The sequence below is a fragment of the Sparus aurata genome, chromosome 15 (assembly GCF_900880675.1).
Source record: "Sparus aurata chromosome 15, fSpaAur1.1, whole genome shotgun sequence".
NCBI classification, from domain to species: Eukaryota; Metazoa; Chordata; class Actinopteri; order Spariformes; family Sparidae; genus Sparus; species Sparus aurata.
In genome coordinates, this window is record NC_044201.1 from 8,106,405 (window position 1) to 8,124,295 (window position 17,891).

The following is a 17,891-nucleotide window of genomic DNA, read 5'->3' on the forward strand; positions in this document are numbered from 1 at the left end:
CTCCTAAGCCAAGAATGAGATTTGGTGTGGATAGACCTTTTCATAAGAGCTGTGGCAACTGGCATTGCAAGACTAGCTTGAGTACATGGCTGGCTCTTTCATAGCTGTGTCCTGGCATCTCACTTCCTGATCACTCCTGAGAGCACCGTCTTTGCTCCGTCTTTGCAGTCTCCACACAGTAAATTGTTTAAAAGAGATTTATAGCCCACACTTTTGACCCCTTGAATTCGATAACATCACCATGCCACTCAAATATCTATTGTCATTCATGAAAACTGGCAGTTGAGGCTCTCTCGCTCCTGGTAAACTATGTTCTCATGGCGGGCCTGCCAGCTTAGTGAAATGCCTCAGTGTAGCCATTGAAGGCATTTCACGTGAACAGGCCAGTGTTTTACCATACGGCTCATGGGCGAGAGTCCTGAGTGCTACAGGAAGTTCCCACTGTGGGACAGATTGGTAAACAGTTGGCCTCCGTCACCTCAGTCCCTACAGGAAAAACTGAGGGTGAATGATATTTTCACAAAACCAACACGGCACGAAGAAACAGTTGATTCATTCACATCATAGGTGAAATGCCAAAGTTCTCTATCCAACTTGAACTGGTTGAGACAACACAGAAAAGCACAGAAATAACCCTCCCCCTTTTAACCACTTTGAAAACATCATTCACTTTCCTCCTTTTACTAATGAGAACCCATGGGCATCTGAAAAGAGAAGATCTATCAGTTATCCCACCGCGATCACTCGAGGCATTTCTTTTTCACAGACGTTGCTGGTGTCGAAGGTGGTAACAACAGCAGGCAGAGCCCTGTTTAGACAGATAAATGCCTCAAAGGTGTTGCTTGTGTCCAGTGAACTGGTGAATAAGAAGTGACAGCTGAGGTGAGGAGTGTTTTCCACTTGAGGCAGTGACTGTTCAGTGACCCCTTGCTGATTCATCTCTCGATCCAATGAACTTGCATCTCTATGTGCTCCTATGGTGAGTTTACTTCGTTCTGCTTGTGTTGTCCTATTGTACAGCAACCCTCCAATCCTCAGTTTACTTGAGAAGTTGCTTTCAAAGGTGTTTTTTAGGCCTACATTTGTAGAAATGTAGCTAAATTTCCACGTTTAACAGTATGCCAAAGCTATTGGCTATCACTGGAGTGCTTTGATACTGATGAAGTTGCAGGTTCATGATGGGTATCTGCAGGTCGAACTGGGGGGGAAAAGTGGGACTGATTACCAGGGCCGGAGAGGGGGCCCTCGAAAGGCCTGAAATTATTTTTTTTTTATTTTTTTTTATTTCTAAGTAATTATTGTCATAACTAACTTAAAATTGGTAGAATAAATCAGATGAGAGACTTTACTCTGTATAAATAAAAAATAGTGGGGGCTGTCTGAGGCCCCTCTCACCCCTCACAATACATAATGGTTCAGTCCGCCCCTGCAGCTGCAGGTGCGCGAGGATGCGTCTCCAAACATCTTAACGAGCGGAGTGGCTGCTGCTTATCAAGACACGTCTTTACCAAAGAAAGCAAAATCAGGGAGCCTTAAACGAAAGGAAAAGGCAGAAAGAGAAAGACAGCAAGGAAAGGGAAGACAACTCCTCACAAATTTCTGCCAAAAGAAAGGTGAGCACAGTTCACAGCTAACACAGTTAAATAACAGTTAAAGCTAATAATAATATCAGCAGTTGTAACTTAAGGATTGAAGACAGTTTCTCAGTTTGAGCAGCAGCAGGTTCCTCATCCTCATCTCATCCCTCATTAAGTGCTGACTCAGTTACAATTAATCATTTCACGTTGACGTCGCGGAACTCGCGGTTAAAACAGTTCAAATTTGGAGCGATATTTAGCTCCTTTCCCTGTAAGCTAGCATGACATGTTTGTCATAGTCATTGTCATAGTTATCAGCGTATTCATTTCAATTTCAAGACTTCTAGGATGCTTATCGCTTAAATAAGCCCGTGACGGCCTTCAGAAGACAGTAATGTTAATGCCAGATGATCCACCATCATTTTCAGAGGGTTAAAAGAGAGTTACAAAATAAAAATAGCCTATAATCCATATTTATTTCAGAATGATTTTCATGTATTAAAAACAGTTCTGAAATAAAAAGAGCAAGTGTATGTGTGTATGTAGAATATAGTTCCAATTCAGCTATCACTTAAAATAGAACGTTTGGTCAGTAGTTTGGGACTCTCACCTTCCTGCTTTGCAGCAGGAACAGAGGAGTACATTTCTGCATGGTGCATGCAGACTGTGTGACTCAATACAACTCTCAATACAATCGGAGAAATGTTTATATTTTCTGGAAATCAGAAGATTAAATCGCAACAACCATATAGCCTCATACATGTATTTATTCACCCCAGATCCAAAGCCACCACCTGTGAGTCTACAGTTGTGGAGCTAAATTAGACCTGCATGCGGGACTACAAGGGAGACAGTGAGCAGTAACCATGTAACTGTCATGTCATTCTTTTCACAAATATGGGAATGATAGCCACAAATATCATTAAAATGCATAGTTTTATATAAAACGGCATAATTTTTTTTTGCCGGCCTATACAAGGGCCCAATCAGATTTCTTTCATGGGGCCCAAAAGCCCTGGCGGCGCCCCTGGGTATCTGATGTGTTCAGTTTAGAGTGTTGCACAACCTGCAACTTCACTGTTGGGGCTCGGGCTCAGTCTCACCCCTCTTACCAACCTCATTTCCAGCTGCAGGCAAGTTCACATTAGTAGTGCTAAAAAAACCAAACCAAAACCTTAACCTGCCACACACCAAGCAACAGACAGACAAAGTGAGCTGGCTGGTGAAATATATTCATGTATTTAGCAGCTGAAGAGACACATTTTTTTCTTGTTGGTTGTTGGTGGAGACTGATAGCCATCACAGCTCCAAAAGGTCAAATAGCTAACGAGTTAACCGCAACCTTTAAAAAGAGAAAATATGTCAGTATTGAGTTCATAGCATCTTCCATTGTGCCCATTTCTAGGCATCTTCACCACCAGTAATGGAGTGATATCTGATTGGCCATTCGACCACAGTAGAATCTTTCCATCTATCCAGCAGCTGAACTACTGGAGTGACCCATGTTTCACCAAAGGTATATTTTTTCTGACATGTCCGTCCTTAAAAGGCTGGGACAAGGGTCCTGTACGAACAGTGCAGTGGACGGCATGTGGGTTTGCGGTGGAGACGTGTAACATCATCCTCCTTGAAACATGACGCGATCTGTCCTGTTGGTTCAGGTGTTGTGAAAATGGACCATATCTCCAGTCATACCAAGGGTTGTCACGACCTGGCCTCGTCTTCCTAGTTCAGCCTCAATCTTGGAAACGATGGTTAATCGATGTCCATTTAGTAGCTGCTCTGTAGCTCTCGACCTTTATGATGTAGTTTGTGTACTATCTTAGCACTTTAAGGACTTCTCATGTGTAGTGGCTTAAAGGTATACTATGTAGGATTTTCCCCTGAAACAAACACTAGATGTAGAATGTATAGACTCGTCCAAAATAATCCCTTTCAAGTGTGAGTAAAAGAATAAAAGACAGGACATTCATAAAAGCACACACATTTAAGTTTAATTAATGAAAAAGAGTGGAGGTTTGGTAAACATTTTGTCGGTGGCACTACATACATTCAGCATTATTGGGAGTTTTTCAGCTTAATCCCACCATCAATCCTGTAACAAAAAGCAAATAGACAGAACCCAACCAGGGATATTTCTTAAGTTTTTGCACCAGTTCAATACAACAGAGACATTGTGTCGTTTACAATAACATATTTATGTATATAGTTCATAGGATGGAAAATCTGTGTCTCTGGTCAGGCGACCAGATAACTGAATTACATCTCAATATAGCACAAGCACCACTAAGATGTCTACCAGGAAGTTGAACGCACCGGTCCAGTACAGATCAGTGCAGAGGAAGGAAAGGAGACATGGAAAGAAAGCCACATTTCGACTAAAGATGCACCTTTACGAGGCACACAGCCTAAGAGTTACAGTGACTGTTCATCAGTATCCTTTATGAGATCTTCTTTTATTGTTATTGTACACCACTGGGATCACAACAACAGCATGTAAAACAAAGTCAACATGGGTAGCAATATGAATAGGAGCTCTGTGTGCATTGTACCAGGCTGAGATCGGGGTCTGCAGCCTTTTCACACTATAAAGAGACTTTTAACATTTAGATCAGCAAAATGGGAAAAAAAAAAAAAAACACAATCCCAATCTGCAGGGAGAACAATGCCTTAAGCCATCCTGATGGACTGTCACTTATTGAACAGTATGTGATTTCTATATCTTACATTGGAAACTAAATAACAGCTAAAAGTTACCACTTCATGAATAAGCATAGGTCATATTTATCTATACACATTTATACATTCAGGTATGACTGTTGTGTTCACTGTAATTGGCACCATTTCTTTCTTCTTTTTTTTTTTTTTTGTGTGGATCGCCAGTCGGAACTGACAGACGTTGAAATGTCCGGACCTCTCTCGTTTATCATCTGTCAGTAGCAGGCATGGAACGCTTCACACGGTCGCCTATTGGGAACAGATTTAGGATGATTTATCTTATGATGATCATTGTCCACAGAAGCAACTTCATCCTATTTTTCTTCTGGCTTGACAGCAGCTTATGATCAGTTGAGCTTGACTACTTTAACTTTTGTCGAACTAAAAAAAAACAAAAAAAGACACCTTCTTTCTATGGCGAAACATCTCTCAAATCAAAAAAAATGGTAGAAATCACAACCCAGCACTTGAACAAAATGAACATGAAAAAATAAACAATCAGAAGCCTTTAAGTGTGGTATGGTAATTACAAGGTCAATTTGAGGGGGACGTCTCTTATTCCCAGCTCTGACCCCTCCGGCCCCTGCAGCAAATGAGGAATGTCTGAGCCGGAGAGGAGCAAAAAAAACACTGTCGTAACTCGCTATTAAGTGATGTTACAAATACCTTACAGATTTTTTATGCTATTTTTTTTGTTTTTTATTCATTATTTTACCTTTTTTCGTCTTTTTGAAATTTTTGAAAATATTTGAAAGCCAGCAACATTTATGCCTTTCAATTTCTACAGGAGGAAAAAAAAACAAAAAAAAGAACGCCTTTAGATAAAATAAATAAAAAACAAGCACAGACTCTCATGAATTAGATGTAATATTCACATGGAAGACAACATATACAATATTAAACATATTTCTAGACCAATACTGCCTCCTATACAACAAGGCCAACCAGCTGCTGTACTTTTGGCCAATTAATGTCATTAATTACCTTGTTGGCGCAAGTGAGATCAACAAATAAAAACACCTAGGGAACCAACTGAATGCCTTTCCACCAGTCCCAAAGCTTCCAGAAACAGACTTACTCTTTAACATAGAAAAATACTATACCAAAATGAAATACAAATATATATATATTAGAATCTGTTAGGCATTTCTATATAAAGGGTTGTTGGGAAGGGTTTGGGGGGAGGGGGGAGGCTAAAGGAGTTAGGTTACATCATGAGACAAAATATAATAAAATATAACAAAAAAACCAAACAAAAAAAACAAATCAATATGAGAAATTAGACCGAACAAAACAAAAAATCAGAAGATGATTCTGCAACCTTTTTGTTTTGTAATAACATTTATAATGATATTAAGAAGCTCTACATATTTGTTGGCAAACTCTTCTCCACACATGCAACAGTTTGCACAAGTTTAATACTGCAGGCATCAGGAGGAGCAGGGCTGAACAGCCTCCTGCTCGAAGGGTGAGGGTGGGGGTGGGGGTGAGGTTATGCAAATCATCCTAACCCTGAGGCAATGAATGCTGGGGGGACCGATGACCTCTGGGCACTGCAGCGCCCGGGCCGAACGCTGTACGAACAGGAAAGATAGTTGCACCACACGAGCCCTTGCGCTCCGACGAGCGTTAAGACTGTGTGTAAATGTATGTATGCCATGCATGTGTGATGTACTTCAGAGAGGTGTATGACTGTGGTTTTCTTTCAGTGCTGCTAGTCAGTGCAGTCTCTATTTTTACGGAGTTTCTATGTTACGGTACCTCACAGCAAAACAACTGTGACACCAGACCGCCTGGCCTCAAAGCCACCACATCCGCACCGGATTATGTGCCGCTCTAAACCCTACCTTTTTCTTTGTTTCGCTTCTACATGTGCATGTGTGGATGGATGGACTGTATCCTGGCAGAGAAAATCGCTACACCAACTTTAACTCAACCCAAACCATTATCCAGCCCAGTCCAGGTAACTCAGCCAAGCTCAACTCAAGATAGCTTTGCCATGTCGAACGGTCCAGCTCTCCGCTTCTCTCTCTTTGTCTCTTTCTCCGCCACCCTCAGCCGGGCTGGACCCCCACTGTCCTCGCTGCCTCCACGGAGTAAAGATGGTAGATGGTGGCTAGGCTGTCAGAGGCCTCGCAGATGGATGGGGAATTCAATTCGTAATTTTGGGTTGGAGGGATGCCTCACTCTGAATGCAACACCTTTTGAAATCTCTGGACCCCTTGGAACAATGTTGCAGATACAATGGTTTTGTTGCCGTTGTTGTCACTTCTACATTGTTGCTCGTGATGTTGGTTTCTCTGTGTTACTGTAGGTCACACACCCTTGGAAGGGGAGGAAATGTCCTATTTTACAAACATTGTTGTCCATAATATATAGATAGAGGTTTTATATATACTCTTTATACTCTCTCTCTTTCTTTCTTTCCCTCCCTCGCTTTCCTCCAGTCCTCTCTCTTCCCTCCTTCCTTCTTTTCCTTCCTTCCTTCCTTTCTCTCTTTCTATCTTCTGCTCGGCGGCAGCGGCGGGAAATGCGAGCGAATGGCGCTACATGCAGCCCGCGCAGCCGCACTTGATGGTCTTTTCCACTTCCTCGCTGAAGGAGGTCCCGTCGCTGCATTCGAAGGTGTATTTCCGACGCTTCATTCTCTGGCTGGCGCAGCAGGCCCCCGTGTCGCAGGCGCCGGTGCACTCCACCCAGGAGACCATGCGCGTTGTCTGGCAGATGGCGTACCCTCGCTGTACCTGGTAGAAGTCTCGCACAGGCTCCCCTCGACACTCAGACTCTGGAAAACGGGAGCACAGGCATGAGTGTGATCGCGAAAACAATGTTACCTTCATCTTGAAGTTTCAGTCTGACAGAGCGAACCCACCTGCGTCACAGAGTTCTCCAGTGTAGCCACTTTCGCAGTGACAGTAGGCGTCCCCCGTGTCCGAGATCTGGCAGCGGCCGTGTTTGCAGGACAGGCGTCGGCAGGGGTTGAAGAGCTCGCCCTGTTGGTTACACAGGGCCCCGCGGTAACCCTCCACACACTCGCAGCGGTACGACTGAGCGTCCAGTGGGATGCACTTTCCATGGACGCACCTAGAAAGAAACGATAACTCGGATCAAATTTACTGTCAATGAACAGGCGGAATATTCAATTAAAGGTTATAATTCAAGACCATATCATGGATTTGCAGCATTGAAAAGTGTTTAGTCTTGAGTTGTCATCTCAGAACCAATCCGGTGATGATTTAGCTAATCTCTATAGTCAACATTAAACAATAATGCTCACCTGCTCGCAAACCAAAGCCGACTCTAAATGTGATTAGGCAAAACTACCCGACAATAAACAGAGTGCTTTTGTTAACAAAATCTAGTCTGCATTCAAATTGCAGACTTCTGTTTCTGGAGATTAATTGCTGGTTGGCTCCCACCAAAGAGAAATGTTTCATAATATAAAGATAATTAAAAGATCCCAAACAGAACCTTTTGCCTTTCTCCTTCCCCATTAGTCATCTTGTTTTTGCATCAGTATTAACTTACGATGTAATGTTTTATAACACACAGTATAAGTCACAGAACAACAGATCATTTTTCAAGTAGATTTTTCTGATAATATCTGTGTACTCTTACTGTAAGTAGGAATTTGAGTTTTGTTGTTGTATTGGTACTTTTGTTTAAGCAAAGGATTCAAGTATTTCTTTCGCCAGGGCCCATTGCCAGGTTAAACAATCTTTGGAGTGCAGTGTAAATTCTGTAACCTATTTGCTAACATACTTGCTGCCCTGGCAGGGGTTGGTAGCAGGCTGGTCACAGTGCGGCCCGCTCCAGCCTGGCTGGCAGTGGCACACCGGTCCCTGGACCCCATCAGGCTGGCAGATGCCATGTACGCAGTAGATCTTCTTGCAGGGCTCGCAGCCCGGTACCACGCCAGGCTTCATCTGGGTCTTGGTGAAGTCCTGGAGCTCGTTGTTGATGTACAGGTTCTGGATGCAGCCATGGAAACTGGAACCGTTCTGGATCTGCCAGAGACGGAAAGTGCCCGAGTGTACATCCACCGGCATACCTGGAGGAGGAGAGGGAGTACAGAGAGGACGTTTAACGGGCTGAAGATGTGCGTACTGGATCACAGACAGACAGCTAACACAGGGCTGGTATGAGTGTAATGGAGGAAGGCTTTTTCAAACACGTGTGTCCCAACAGTGCTTTTACAAATTCACATAGTAACTCTTAAAAAAAGATTTTTTTAAAAATTTGCACTGCAAGACACATCATCCTTGAAACAGAGGACAGCAAAAGGTAAAGAGGTATGGGAAGCAGTCTTCTGTAGTGTTGTATGAATGAACGTCAGTACATCACCACACGACACATCACATCACGACACAAACTACGAATTCTGAGCCACTTCGGAGCTAACTGTCAAGTCAGCCCTAAAACTGACGATGCTTTTCATCGTTTCTTAATCAACCAAATGTTTTAATTTAGTTAACTTCAGGAGTGGCTACATCACACATGACATATAAATACGGTTGCTTTTTGGGTAGACAATCCATGCAAATACAAAACTAATCTGAAGAAAAGACTGTGTCTGGTAGTTCTTATGGTCATCACTAGAGGGCGTACTTTACACACTGTAAAAAGTGCAGATATGTTGGATTATCAAGTGATGCAGTGTATGTTGTGATCTGTCATTTTTGAAACTTGTGTGTTGTCTGTTAAAGTGAAAAGGGACACTTGTTTATTACATCTGGAGTACAGGGAGGCCTGGTTACTGTGTGGGCCCTAACAAACACAGTCATGATGGTGTGAGTGGAGGATAGGGTTTGGGTGGAGGTAGGATGGGGTTGAGAGGTTGCATGGTTGAGGGGAGGGGTTGGTTGCGGTGGTGACAAAGCGAGGGGGGAGGGGTGGTGATTGACAGTAGTGTAGTAGTTAAGAGTGCCTGCAGAGGAGGGAGGTGTGTTCTGGAGAGGGCCCCTACCCCCCACGTATAGTGGAGCCTCCCCGTTGAGGGGCCGCACCGCCCCAAAGCTGTCCATTGTGGTAGGGAGACCACCGTCGATGGACAGGTTCACCATCTGGTCAAAGGTCACCAGCTCCACCGTGTGGAACTGGCCATCGTTGATGGTCTCGGTGCTGGCGAAGGAAAACAGAGATCGGATGTAAGATACAAACAAACAAACGGCACCTTTTCATCAAGAATCAGCCGACGGTGACGGCAAACTTCCGCCTGTTTAAGGGGTACACAGCAGCTTACCTGTAGATGGCGTGTCCCGGCTGGCTGCCTGGGTCATAGCTGACCTTGACATGACCTTGATAAAGCTCCACTGCTATATGATCATTGTCTCCGTTGTACAGAAGGATACCATTATCTTCAGCTGTTGACACCTAAACAGAGAAAGTGTTTGCATTAGGTGTCTGAAGTGTTGTGGTTTCAGGCTGGCAGCTTAAACACGTACAATCCGATACTGCTGTGTTGGTGTTCTTCCTGTAACGTCATCATTAATGTTATCCAGCACCGTCTCTGCAGCTAACAGTTCTCTTTTTGTCATAGCTTTGAAACTTGTGAATAAAACTGAAAAAAGTACGCACATGAAGTTATCCTTTCTAACGCATGCATAACATTGTGAAAGGGTATTTTAACAGAAAGTTTATTTTCCTAAACTGAACCAATTATTTTTGCTGCTTTAAGGGGGCAATATGAAGGAATTTCAGTTGTTGGTAAACATTAAAAAATGTGCTAAAATTGTCAACAGAATGTGAAGAAATAACAGTTTTGATTTCATAACATCTTTGTATTGTGTTGCAGAGACAACCAGGTAGCCTCAGTCCAAAGCTCCTGTTCTAGCAGTCTAAGCACCAACACTGCCCTGGTCCTCGAGCTGCCAGTCCAGACCGCACGTCGAGCGGCTGACTGAGCTAACATGTGAACTGCAGGTACAGTTGGTAGCAGTGGGCGTTAATTTTGGTGACATTCCTGTTTGTTTTATGTTTGAATCTGACAGGTAGCCAATGTTTACATCTTGCACCATAACCTAACCAAACTGTGATAGAAAAACCAATGGGAATACAAGTGAACAGTAAAATGATGTGTCCAAAACAGGATACAAAGCACAGTCCCCTTGTGTGGGAACCCACAAGTGTTTGATGTGGGCTCTAATGTTTTTGGAATTTGCAACGTTCATTTCGTTGTTCCCGGACCAAAAACAGCAATATCAGATAAGCCATGTCAACAAACAGAAACCATACACATGTCACACATTAACACAGTCTGTCAGTACCTGCAGGGTGATGTTAGCTTGAGGCCAGTTCTTGAGGTCAGACAGCAGTAGGTAGGAGTCCCTGTCAACAAAGTTGACGCTGACCAGCTTCTCACAGCGCGGACCGCCAAACTCTGGAGGGCACTGGCAGAGAGCGCGCCCTCCTCGCTCCACACACGGAGCGTTGTTCTGGCAGTCGGCCAGCTCACACAGGGACAGCAGAGATGGGGGAACCTCACACAACTGACCACTGCAGAGAGAAGGAGAGCGAGGGATTATTTCCAGATGAGGATGAAGTTTGTAAAGCGGTGGAACAAGCGCCTGTGTGTGTGTGTGTGTTAAATTTGTGCTCCTCTCACTTGTATCCTTCGGGACAGATGCAGGAGTATCCGCTCAGCTCATCCATACACTGAGCTCCATTCTGACAGCGGTGCTCCTCACAGTCATTGTAGTCTAAACTGCAGTCGTCGCCAACATAACCAGGAGAGCACACACACCTGAAATACAGAAACACAATGATGAGGAGGAAAAACTGCGTCCCAGTCTATAAATAACATCTACTTTTCATCTATTTTTGCTTGTATCTTGAAGTTGCTGGCAGGCAACACTTACTTGGGTCCAGTGGAGGTGATGAGGCAGGTAGACTGATGTTGGCAGGGGCTTCTTCCTGGGGCACACACATCTTCCATTTCTTCGCACATCTCCCCTACACAGAAGAAAGCATTTACATTAATGAACCTGGAACAATTTCAGATGAAGTATTTTGCCTTCTTGTATAGGGAACTTTTGCGGTCCCAGTCAAACTGTGCTGTATGAACTACACACCTGTGTAGTAGGGGGGACAAAAACAAGTGTAGTTGTTGACTCCATCCATGCAGGTTGCTCCGTTCTCACAGTCGTTGTCATCGCAGTCGTCAATGTTGGTTTGGCAAGTAGGGCCCTCAAAGCCCAGTGGACATGTGCAACTGCAACAACACACAACACGCAGCACTCATTACATCATCACCCCGAGCTCTTCATGAGATAAATATGATTTCAATCCATGGCTGCACCGGTTCCAAAGCTCGTCCCCCTCACCTGTACACTCCCTCCTCCTCCTCGTTCACTTGGCAGGTTCCTCCGTTGGCACACGGGTTGCTCACGCAGGCGTTCAGAGCCGTCTCACAGTTCTTGCCCTGAGACGGAGAACAGAGACGGTGTTCACTTTTTGCCATGAAATATGCAGACCTCAAGACTGCACTTCACAAACAGGCTCTGACCTTGAATCCTGGAGGACAGCTGCACCTGTATATCTCCACCAGGTCGCTGTGACAGATGCCTTGGTTCAGACAGGGACTGGACAGACAGGGGTTACACTTGGCCAGCACGGCAGTGTCCACATCTCCTATTGGAAAATGCCAAACTGATGAGATTGAACTGCACTTCGATACTAGTGCTACCAGTGGTGGAATGTAAGTAAGTACAAGGTATTTGTACTTAACTTGAATAGTTAATGTAATATGCAACTTTATACTAATACATTTCAGTGCAAAATATTTTATTTTTACTTTGTTCTTTACCTTGTACAATTTTTCTTACAAAATAACATTAGGTTACTCCAATGATTTGTATTTTCACAGTATGGTATTGTACTTTTATTGCAGTACAGCAGTAACTGATGAAGTTCTGAATACTTCATCCACCACTGAGTGCTACTCATATTATATCCAACACACCAACTCACCTGAACATTCAAACTTCTTTGCTGGTGTGGTGAGCAGCAGTTTGCCCTCCATCCCCTGCGGGCCGGCGCATCTGGCGATGCCGGGCTCTTTGTAGCCGGTCTTCACCCAATCAGATAGCCAGCGCAGGCGGCAGTCACAGTACAAGGGGTTGGCGCCGATTGCCCTGACAGAGCAGAAAGAATAAATGCGTCAGTGATTTTTTCTGGCTGTGTCACCGTGTTACACTCCATCACCAGCAGGGGGCTCTACACCCTCACTCAAAACATCCCATGCCAAACTCAACTTGCTGCACTATACAAACTGCTTCTCTGAGAGTCAAACAGATTTGAAGTTTAATGCTCAGTGCCACTTTGTGCCATAAATCATCTGAAGGAGGGCTTCTCAATTATAGGCAAAGGTGTGAACAGAAGGCACTCTTAACCACTTCTGTCATGGCGGTCGTGAATCAATGCCGCTCTGTCCTCCCGCCTGATGCACAAACACTCCTGAATCGATGCCGTTCCATTACGCTGGAGCACAGGCTCATCTTTCAGGCCGGGCCAATAGCTGACACCTGACATCTGCTAACATGAAAGCCACTTGACTGTGACTGTGGATCAATGGCTCCCCTCCGTCCCTCCCTGAGCCGTGTTGTTTTTTTAACGCGGCCTTGACTCTTGTACTGCTCTCCCAAAAAAATGTCTTTGTTTAGCTCTCCCTGTCCACCCTTCTTCCTCTCCAAGTCTGACACTGATAGGTCTATTGATCAGTGACTGTCAAGGGGATGATGTGACTATTGGGACTGGATGGCAGAGGGCTCGCTGCAGAGATACTTCAGTGTAGTTTTACATGTGTCCACAACCACACGCACACACACACACACGCACACACGTACACACATAAAATTACAGACATAAATAAACAAACAGTAAAGTTCCACAGACCATGGAGAATCTGTGTGTACTAGTGGACGTTTGTGTGTGTGTGTGTGTGTGTTATTGAGATGTGACAGGCAGATGAGACAGTACAGGGGTCTGTGTGCTGCTTTAACCACAGGGCCGCGGCTGATTAAGGGAGGGCTTGGCTCATGCCGAGCCCACCAAAGAGGCGCACAGACAGGCCACTGTGAGCCACGCTCTCCGGCTGTCTGACCAGACCCCCTCTGCGCCTCACAGTGTGTACGCGTGCGTGTGCGAACATGTGTGCAGAATACACAGACTCGGTGGTACGTGCAGATGATATCACACGGGCTGCCATCAGGGGCATACAGTTGTGTGTGTGTGTGAGTACTTACAAGTGGGAAAGTGAGGCCACGTCGTTGAAGATGCCATCGGGAAGCTCCGAGATCTCGTTGCCATGGAGAGACCTTAGGGAGGGACAGGAAAAGAGAAAATGAATGACCGTGAACATTTTTCAGCACAGGAGCTAACTGACCTTTTGTGCCACACTAATTGCTGAAATGATTAGATGATTCATTGATTAGTTGATTGACAGAAAATTCACTGATAACTATTTTGGTTATCAGTTAATCATTTAAAGGAAAAGTTCACCCAAAAATAAATATTCAGTCATTATCTACTTATCCCCATGCTAACAGAAAGGTGTCCTCGTTTACTGCTGTTGTTTAGGGAAAAAAAGAGCGTTCCACTCTTTGACTGTGACGCTCCAGAAATGTTTATTGGGGCTACGAAACTTCACTCGACTTTCCATCGGCATGGGAGTGAGTAGATAATGACTGAATTTCCATTTTTTGCCTCAACCTTTCCTTTGAGTCACATTTAAAGCAGAAAAAGCCAAACATTTGCTCATTACTGCTTCTCAAGTGTGAGGATTTGTTGGTTTTCATAGGCTTCTATGTTAGACAATAGAGTATCTTCTGAGTTTTGTACCGTTACTCAGACAAATCAAGCTGTTAAAAAAATGTCATCTTGAAACTATGGACGAAACAAATGGTCAAGAAAACAACTTAAGTCAATAATGACGATAAACATTAGTTGCAGCCCACATACTATTGTTTGTTTCCGGACAGCTACGACCAAGAATAACAGGAAACATGTTGAGGGATATTTCAGTATTGTGCGGGGTGGTAGGCGGTTTGTATTTCTGGTTGAGCCTTGTGCAGCTGGCAACGATGTGAGGCTCTGTGAGTCTGGAAAAGACTAGTGTCAGGTTTCTGTGTGCGTCTGGCTGGCAGGGCCAACAAGTGTACAGGGAGGGGGGGTAACAGAGTTGCACCACATGTAGGACAGTGAAAAACATTAGTGTGTGTGTGTGCGCGCGCAGATTAACAGTTTTATTTATATGCTTGCATATTTGGTCACATGCATGTATATGAATGTCTGCGTCCATGCACACTGTTTTCTCTGACTGCTATCGAGGGTGACAAGCCAACATGGCTTAATGTTTAGTTGACTGATGGCTGCTGTAATCCGCAGGGTCATTACCACCTCCAACCCCGAGCTGACCGCATGCTAATGTTACCACAGCTCAGTCCTCAGCACCATACATGACACATCTGCTTTCTGTGCCTGGACGAAGAGAACCGATGTATAAACAGACTTTGAAACCCTGCTTCCTCCTTTGTTTGATCTGTGAATTACTGCTAAGCTGTGGAAGAGTCAGGTGAAAGGACACAGACAGCGAAGCTGGTCAGTGTAAGGATAATGAGCCACGCTCGAGTGCAAAAGGGAAAATATGCCATAATATAACCGTCTGAGACAACAAGTTAATTGGCCTGTGTGCAGAGGATAATGCTTATTAGTGTGGAGCGAGTAGTCGGGGTTGTAGTAGTCGGGGAACAGTTAGGACACTGATGGCACGAAGCCAGCAGCCGTGTGCCAGCCAGGCACAGATCGCATTGGAGAAAGGAGCCAGGGAGTCTCCAGGAAGAAACCTGATCCGCTCTCGTACTAACGCTGACTCTGTCTGTCTCTCCGTCTTTTTACTTTTCTTTTACTACAGCTGTATGTCATTACATCACTCCATCTCACCTCTGTCAATGTATCTCTTATTGCATTTGATGTTTCTGGACCAGCAAAATGGTGGTTTAGGACTAAAATCAAGTTCTGTACAGGCTGGCCAACTGAACTCCTTCGAGATTTTCACACGGACTTGTTCACCTGCAACGAGTTTAGAGCTGCAACTACGGATTATTTTCAATGTCCACTAATCTGTAGATGATTTTGTGCATTCCTTGATCAGTTGTCTGGTTTATAAAACACCAGAAAATGGTAAAAAAAAAATATCGATCAGCGTTTCCCGAGGCCCAAGATGATGTCCTTAAATGTCCTTGAATATGTTAAACGACATTCAGTTTATTGTCATGAAGGAGTACAGAAACTAGGTAATATTCACATTTAGGAAGCTCACTCACTTCACTTTCTTTCCCTTCATCAAACTCTTCCATATCATTTTCCTTTCTCACAGCTTCCCACCCAAACCGTGGCGGGCCACGCCCTAGCGCGCTCTCAGCTCGCTCACCTCACACCTAATACCCAGCAGGCCAATTAGCAGCTTATTAATCTGCAGCTCAAACCACAGCCGTCGCACGCACACACACATACACACATCCACACCTACGTATGCACACTTGCACCAAACCGCACCACATCCACGCCAGGCTCAGACCCCTGGTCTGTTTGAAGCCCTGAGCGTTAATGATTCTTCTCCTCTTTACTGCTCTGTAAAGCCAAAGGTGCAGCTTTATAAAGGCTTTGGCACCTCGGTGTGTGTAGACGGCTTTCTGCATCTCTGCTGTGGTTTTCTATGAAGCTTCCAGCGTTGAACTTTGAATCCGGTGTGGGGTCTTAAAGTCGAAACTATTAAAGGGAGCTCATTGTCGCTTCAGTTTTCTTGCACCCCCACAGCATCGCTTAGCCATGGCACCAATTGACATTTAATAGGAGACTTATGATTGATCACACCAGCAGTAAAGACATCAAAGTTTTCTGCTTCATTTGGACTGAGACAATAAGGTAGTGCAGACAGTCTGCATGTAAATGTGTGCGTGTGTCTGAGCTTGTATAGTTCTAAGCTTGAATGGTGTGTGTGTGTGTGTTGGGGGGGGAGGGCCTCACATGGTGACTTGCACAGGGAACATTTTTAAAAGTGAAGGTGGCGTGAGTGAGTAAGAGCAGAAATAACGGATGCAGCTTCATTAGGGATCAAAGCGGCGAGCCCGGGCTAGCAAGGCGGCATCGGCTAATGATGACCGAGCTTCACTCTCATTCCACGCTAAAAGGGCTCTTACGCTTTGTGCCTCGTAATGATCGGGACTTTAGTCGAATCCTGCCGTAAAAAAAAAAAAAAAAAAAAAAGAGGCTTTGTTGAAGCTTTGTTGTCAGTCGTAAAAAGTGTGCCTGCTATGAGCACACATGGAAAGCTGATATGTCTACTCCCACACACATACTAACGGGCACCGAGCCAGTAGATGAGAAACATTCAAGCCATGCATACAGACACACACACAAACACACACCGATGCATACATAATCTCATAAGGAGTTCTGCCGGGCCTGGTCTCTGTTTCTACCTCGCAGGACCAAACTGTACGTTTGAGTTAAAGTGCGTGTGCTGTATCGTTGGATGCTGCTCCAAGGACTGGTTTGCTTTCGTCATCTGTCTGTCGGGTGCCTTTAAATTCTACATCTCAGTTATTTAGCAGACCGATCCATCCACGGGGAGCCCACGGTCACTGAGAGTGCACAATCAAAGACTTCATAACTTTATTAAAGCCCCGGAGGCTGAGTCAAAACCAATACAGTTACCGTCGGGCAAACATTCAGTGGTAATCAGTGTCAGAGTGATTTTCTACAGCGGGCTGTGAGGGTCGAGTGTTTTGCCCCAGGGGTGAGGCGGTGATGAGCTCGGGGTTTGGAGGTGAGCGGGCAGACCGGGCGGACGTCTGAAGACAAGGTGTAGTCAGGATGGGAGCTGGAACGATGCTACAGAGTAAATAGGTTGTAGGTTGTGTACGTGTGTGTGTGAATTCATAAGCTGTCATAACTGTTTAGGCTGCGCTTCAGTCCTCTGGAGTCAATCAAAGAGTCTCAGCATCTGCTGCACTGTCTCTGTAGTCGGTGCACGCTGTAAAAATAACCTCCCTAATAACTCATTTAGACTGAAAGTGATCCTCTCCTTTCTTCTTTCAAAATAACTTCAATAGTTTCAGAGCCTTGCGTCCTGAAATTATGTGACAACGAAGAGGCATTCAAAACACTTGATTTGCATGGGAAAGAATAGAAACCCTCCCCGACCAGATACATTTTGGGTTAAAAATAGGATTATAAGACTCACCCCTAAACCGACACACCGAGATGAGCGTACAGTAAATGGACGCATTTGAAATATAAAAATAAACTCACAGCAGTCTGAGAGAGTGGAGTCCACTGAAGGCCATCTTGGGGATACAACGCAGGGAATTGTAGCTCAGGATTCTGTAATGTAGAAATAATTACACACGTATGCCTATAAAGTTAATCTGTTTCCAGCCTACTGTCAGTGCTAGCACGAAATAGCAGCTCGTGACTTACAGAGTGGTGAGCTGGCTCATGTTGGAGAAGGACGAGTTGGTCAGAGAGTTGATCTTGTTGTTGCTCAGGTCTCTGGAAGAAAGAACATTAAAAGGCATAAGTTGGCCGTCTTGATGT

At 44.6% G+C, this 17,891-nt stretch overlaps 1 protein-coding gene across 5 annotated transcripts in view; it reads right to left on the bottom strand.

The window, feature by feature from the left end:
- Positions 1 to 3,549: 3,549 nt before the first annotated feature.
- slit1a (slit homolog 1a (Drosophila)) overlaps positions 3,550 to 17,891 on the bottom strand; it is a 94,264-nt gene continuing 79,922 nt past the window's right edge. For 2 of the 5 annotated variants that reach the window (XM_030441778.1, XM_030441777.1), the window contains 15 exons: positions 17,775 to 17,846; positions 17,607 to 17,678; positions 13,538 to 13,609; positions 12,264 to 12,427; positions 11,800 to 11,924; positions 11,618 to 11,715; positions 11,366 to 11,505; positions 11,153 to 11,246; positions 10,900 to 11,037; positions 10,562 to 10,790; positions 9,538 to 9,668; positions 9,262 to 9,416; positions 8,058 to 8,346; positions 7,168 to 7,379; positions 3,550 to 7,080 (listed from right to left, as the gene is read on the bottom strand). In XM_030441778.1, coding sequence (XP_030297638.1) covers positions 6,842 to 7,080; positions 7,168 to 7,379; positions 8,058 to 8,346; positions 9,262 to 9,416; positions 9,538 to 9,668; positions 10,562 to 10,790; positions 10,900 to 11,037; positions 11,153 to 11,246; positions 11,366 to 11,505; positions 11,618 to 11,715; positions 11,800 to 11,924; positions 12,264 to 12,427; positions 13,538 to 13,609; positions 17,607 to 17,678; positions 17,775 to 17,846 — 2,230 coding nt within the window. In that variant the 3' untranslated portion in view covers positions 3,550 to 6,841. Of the gene's footprint in view, positions 7,081 to 7,167; positions 7,380 to 8,057; positions 8,347 to 9,222; positions 9,417 to 9,537; positions 9,669 to 10,561; positions 10,791 to 10,899; positions 11,038 to 11,152; positions 11,247 to 11,365; positions 11,506 to 11,617; positions 11,716 to 11,799; positions 11,925 to 12,263; positions 12,428 to 13,537; positions 13,610 to 17,606; positions 17,679 to 17,774; positions 17,847 to 17,891 lie in introns of all 5 variants that reach the window. The other 3 variants (XM_030441776.1, XM_030441774.1, XM_030441775.1) reach the window with 2 other exon arrangements.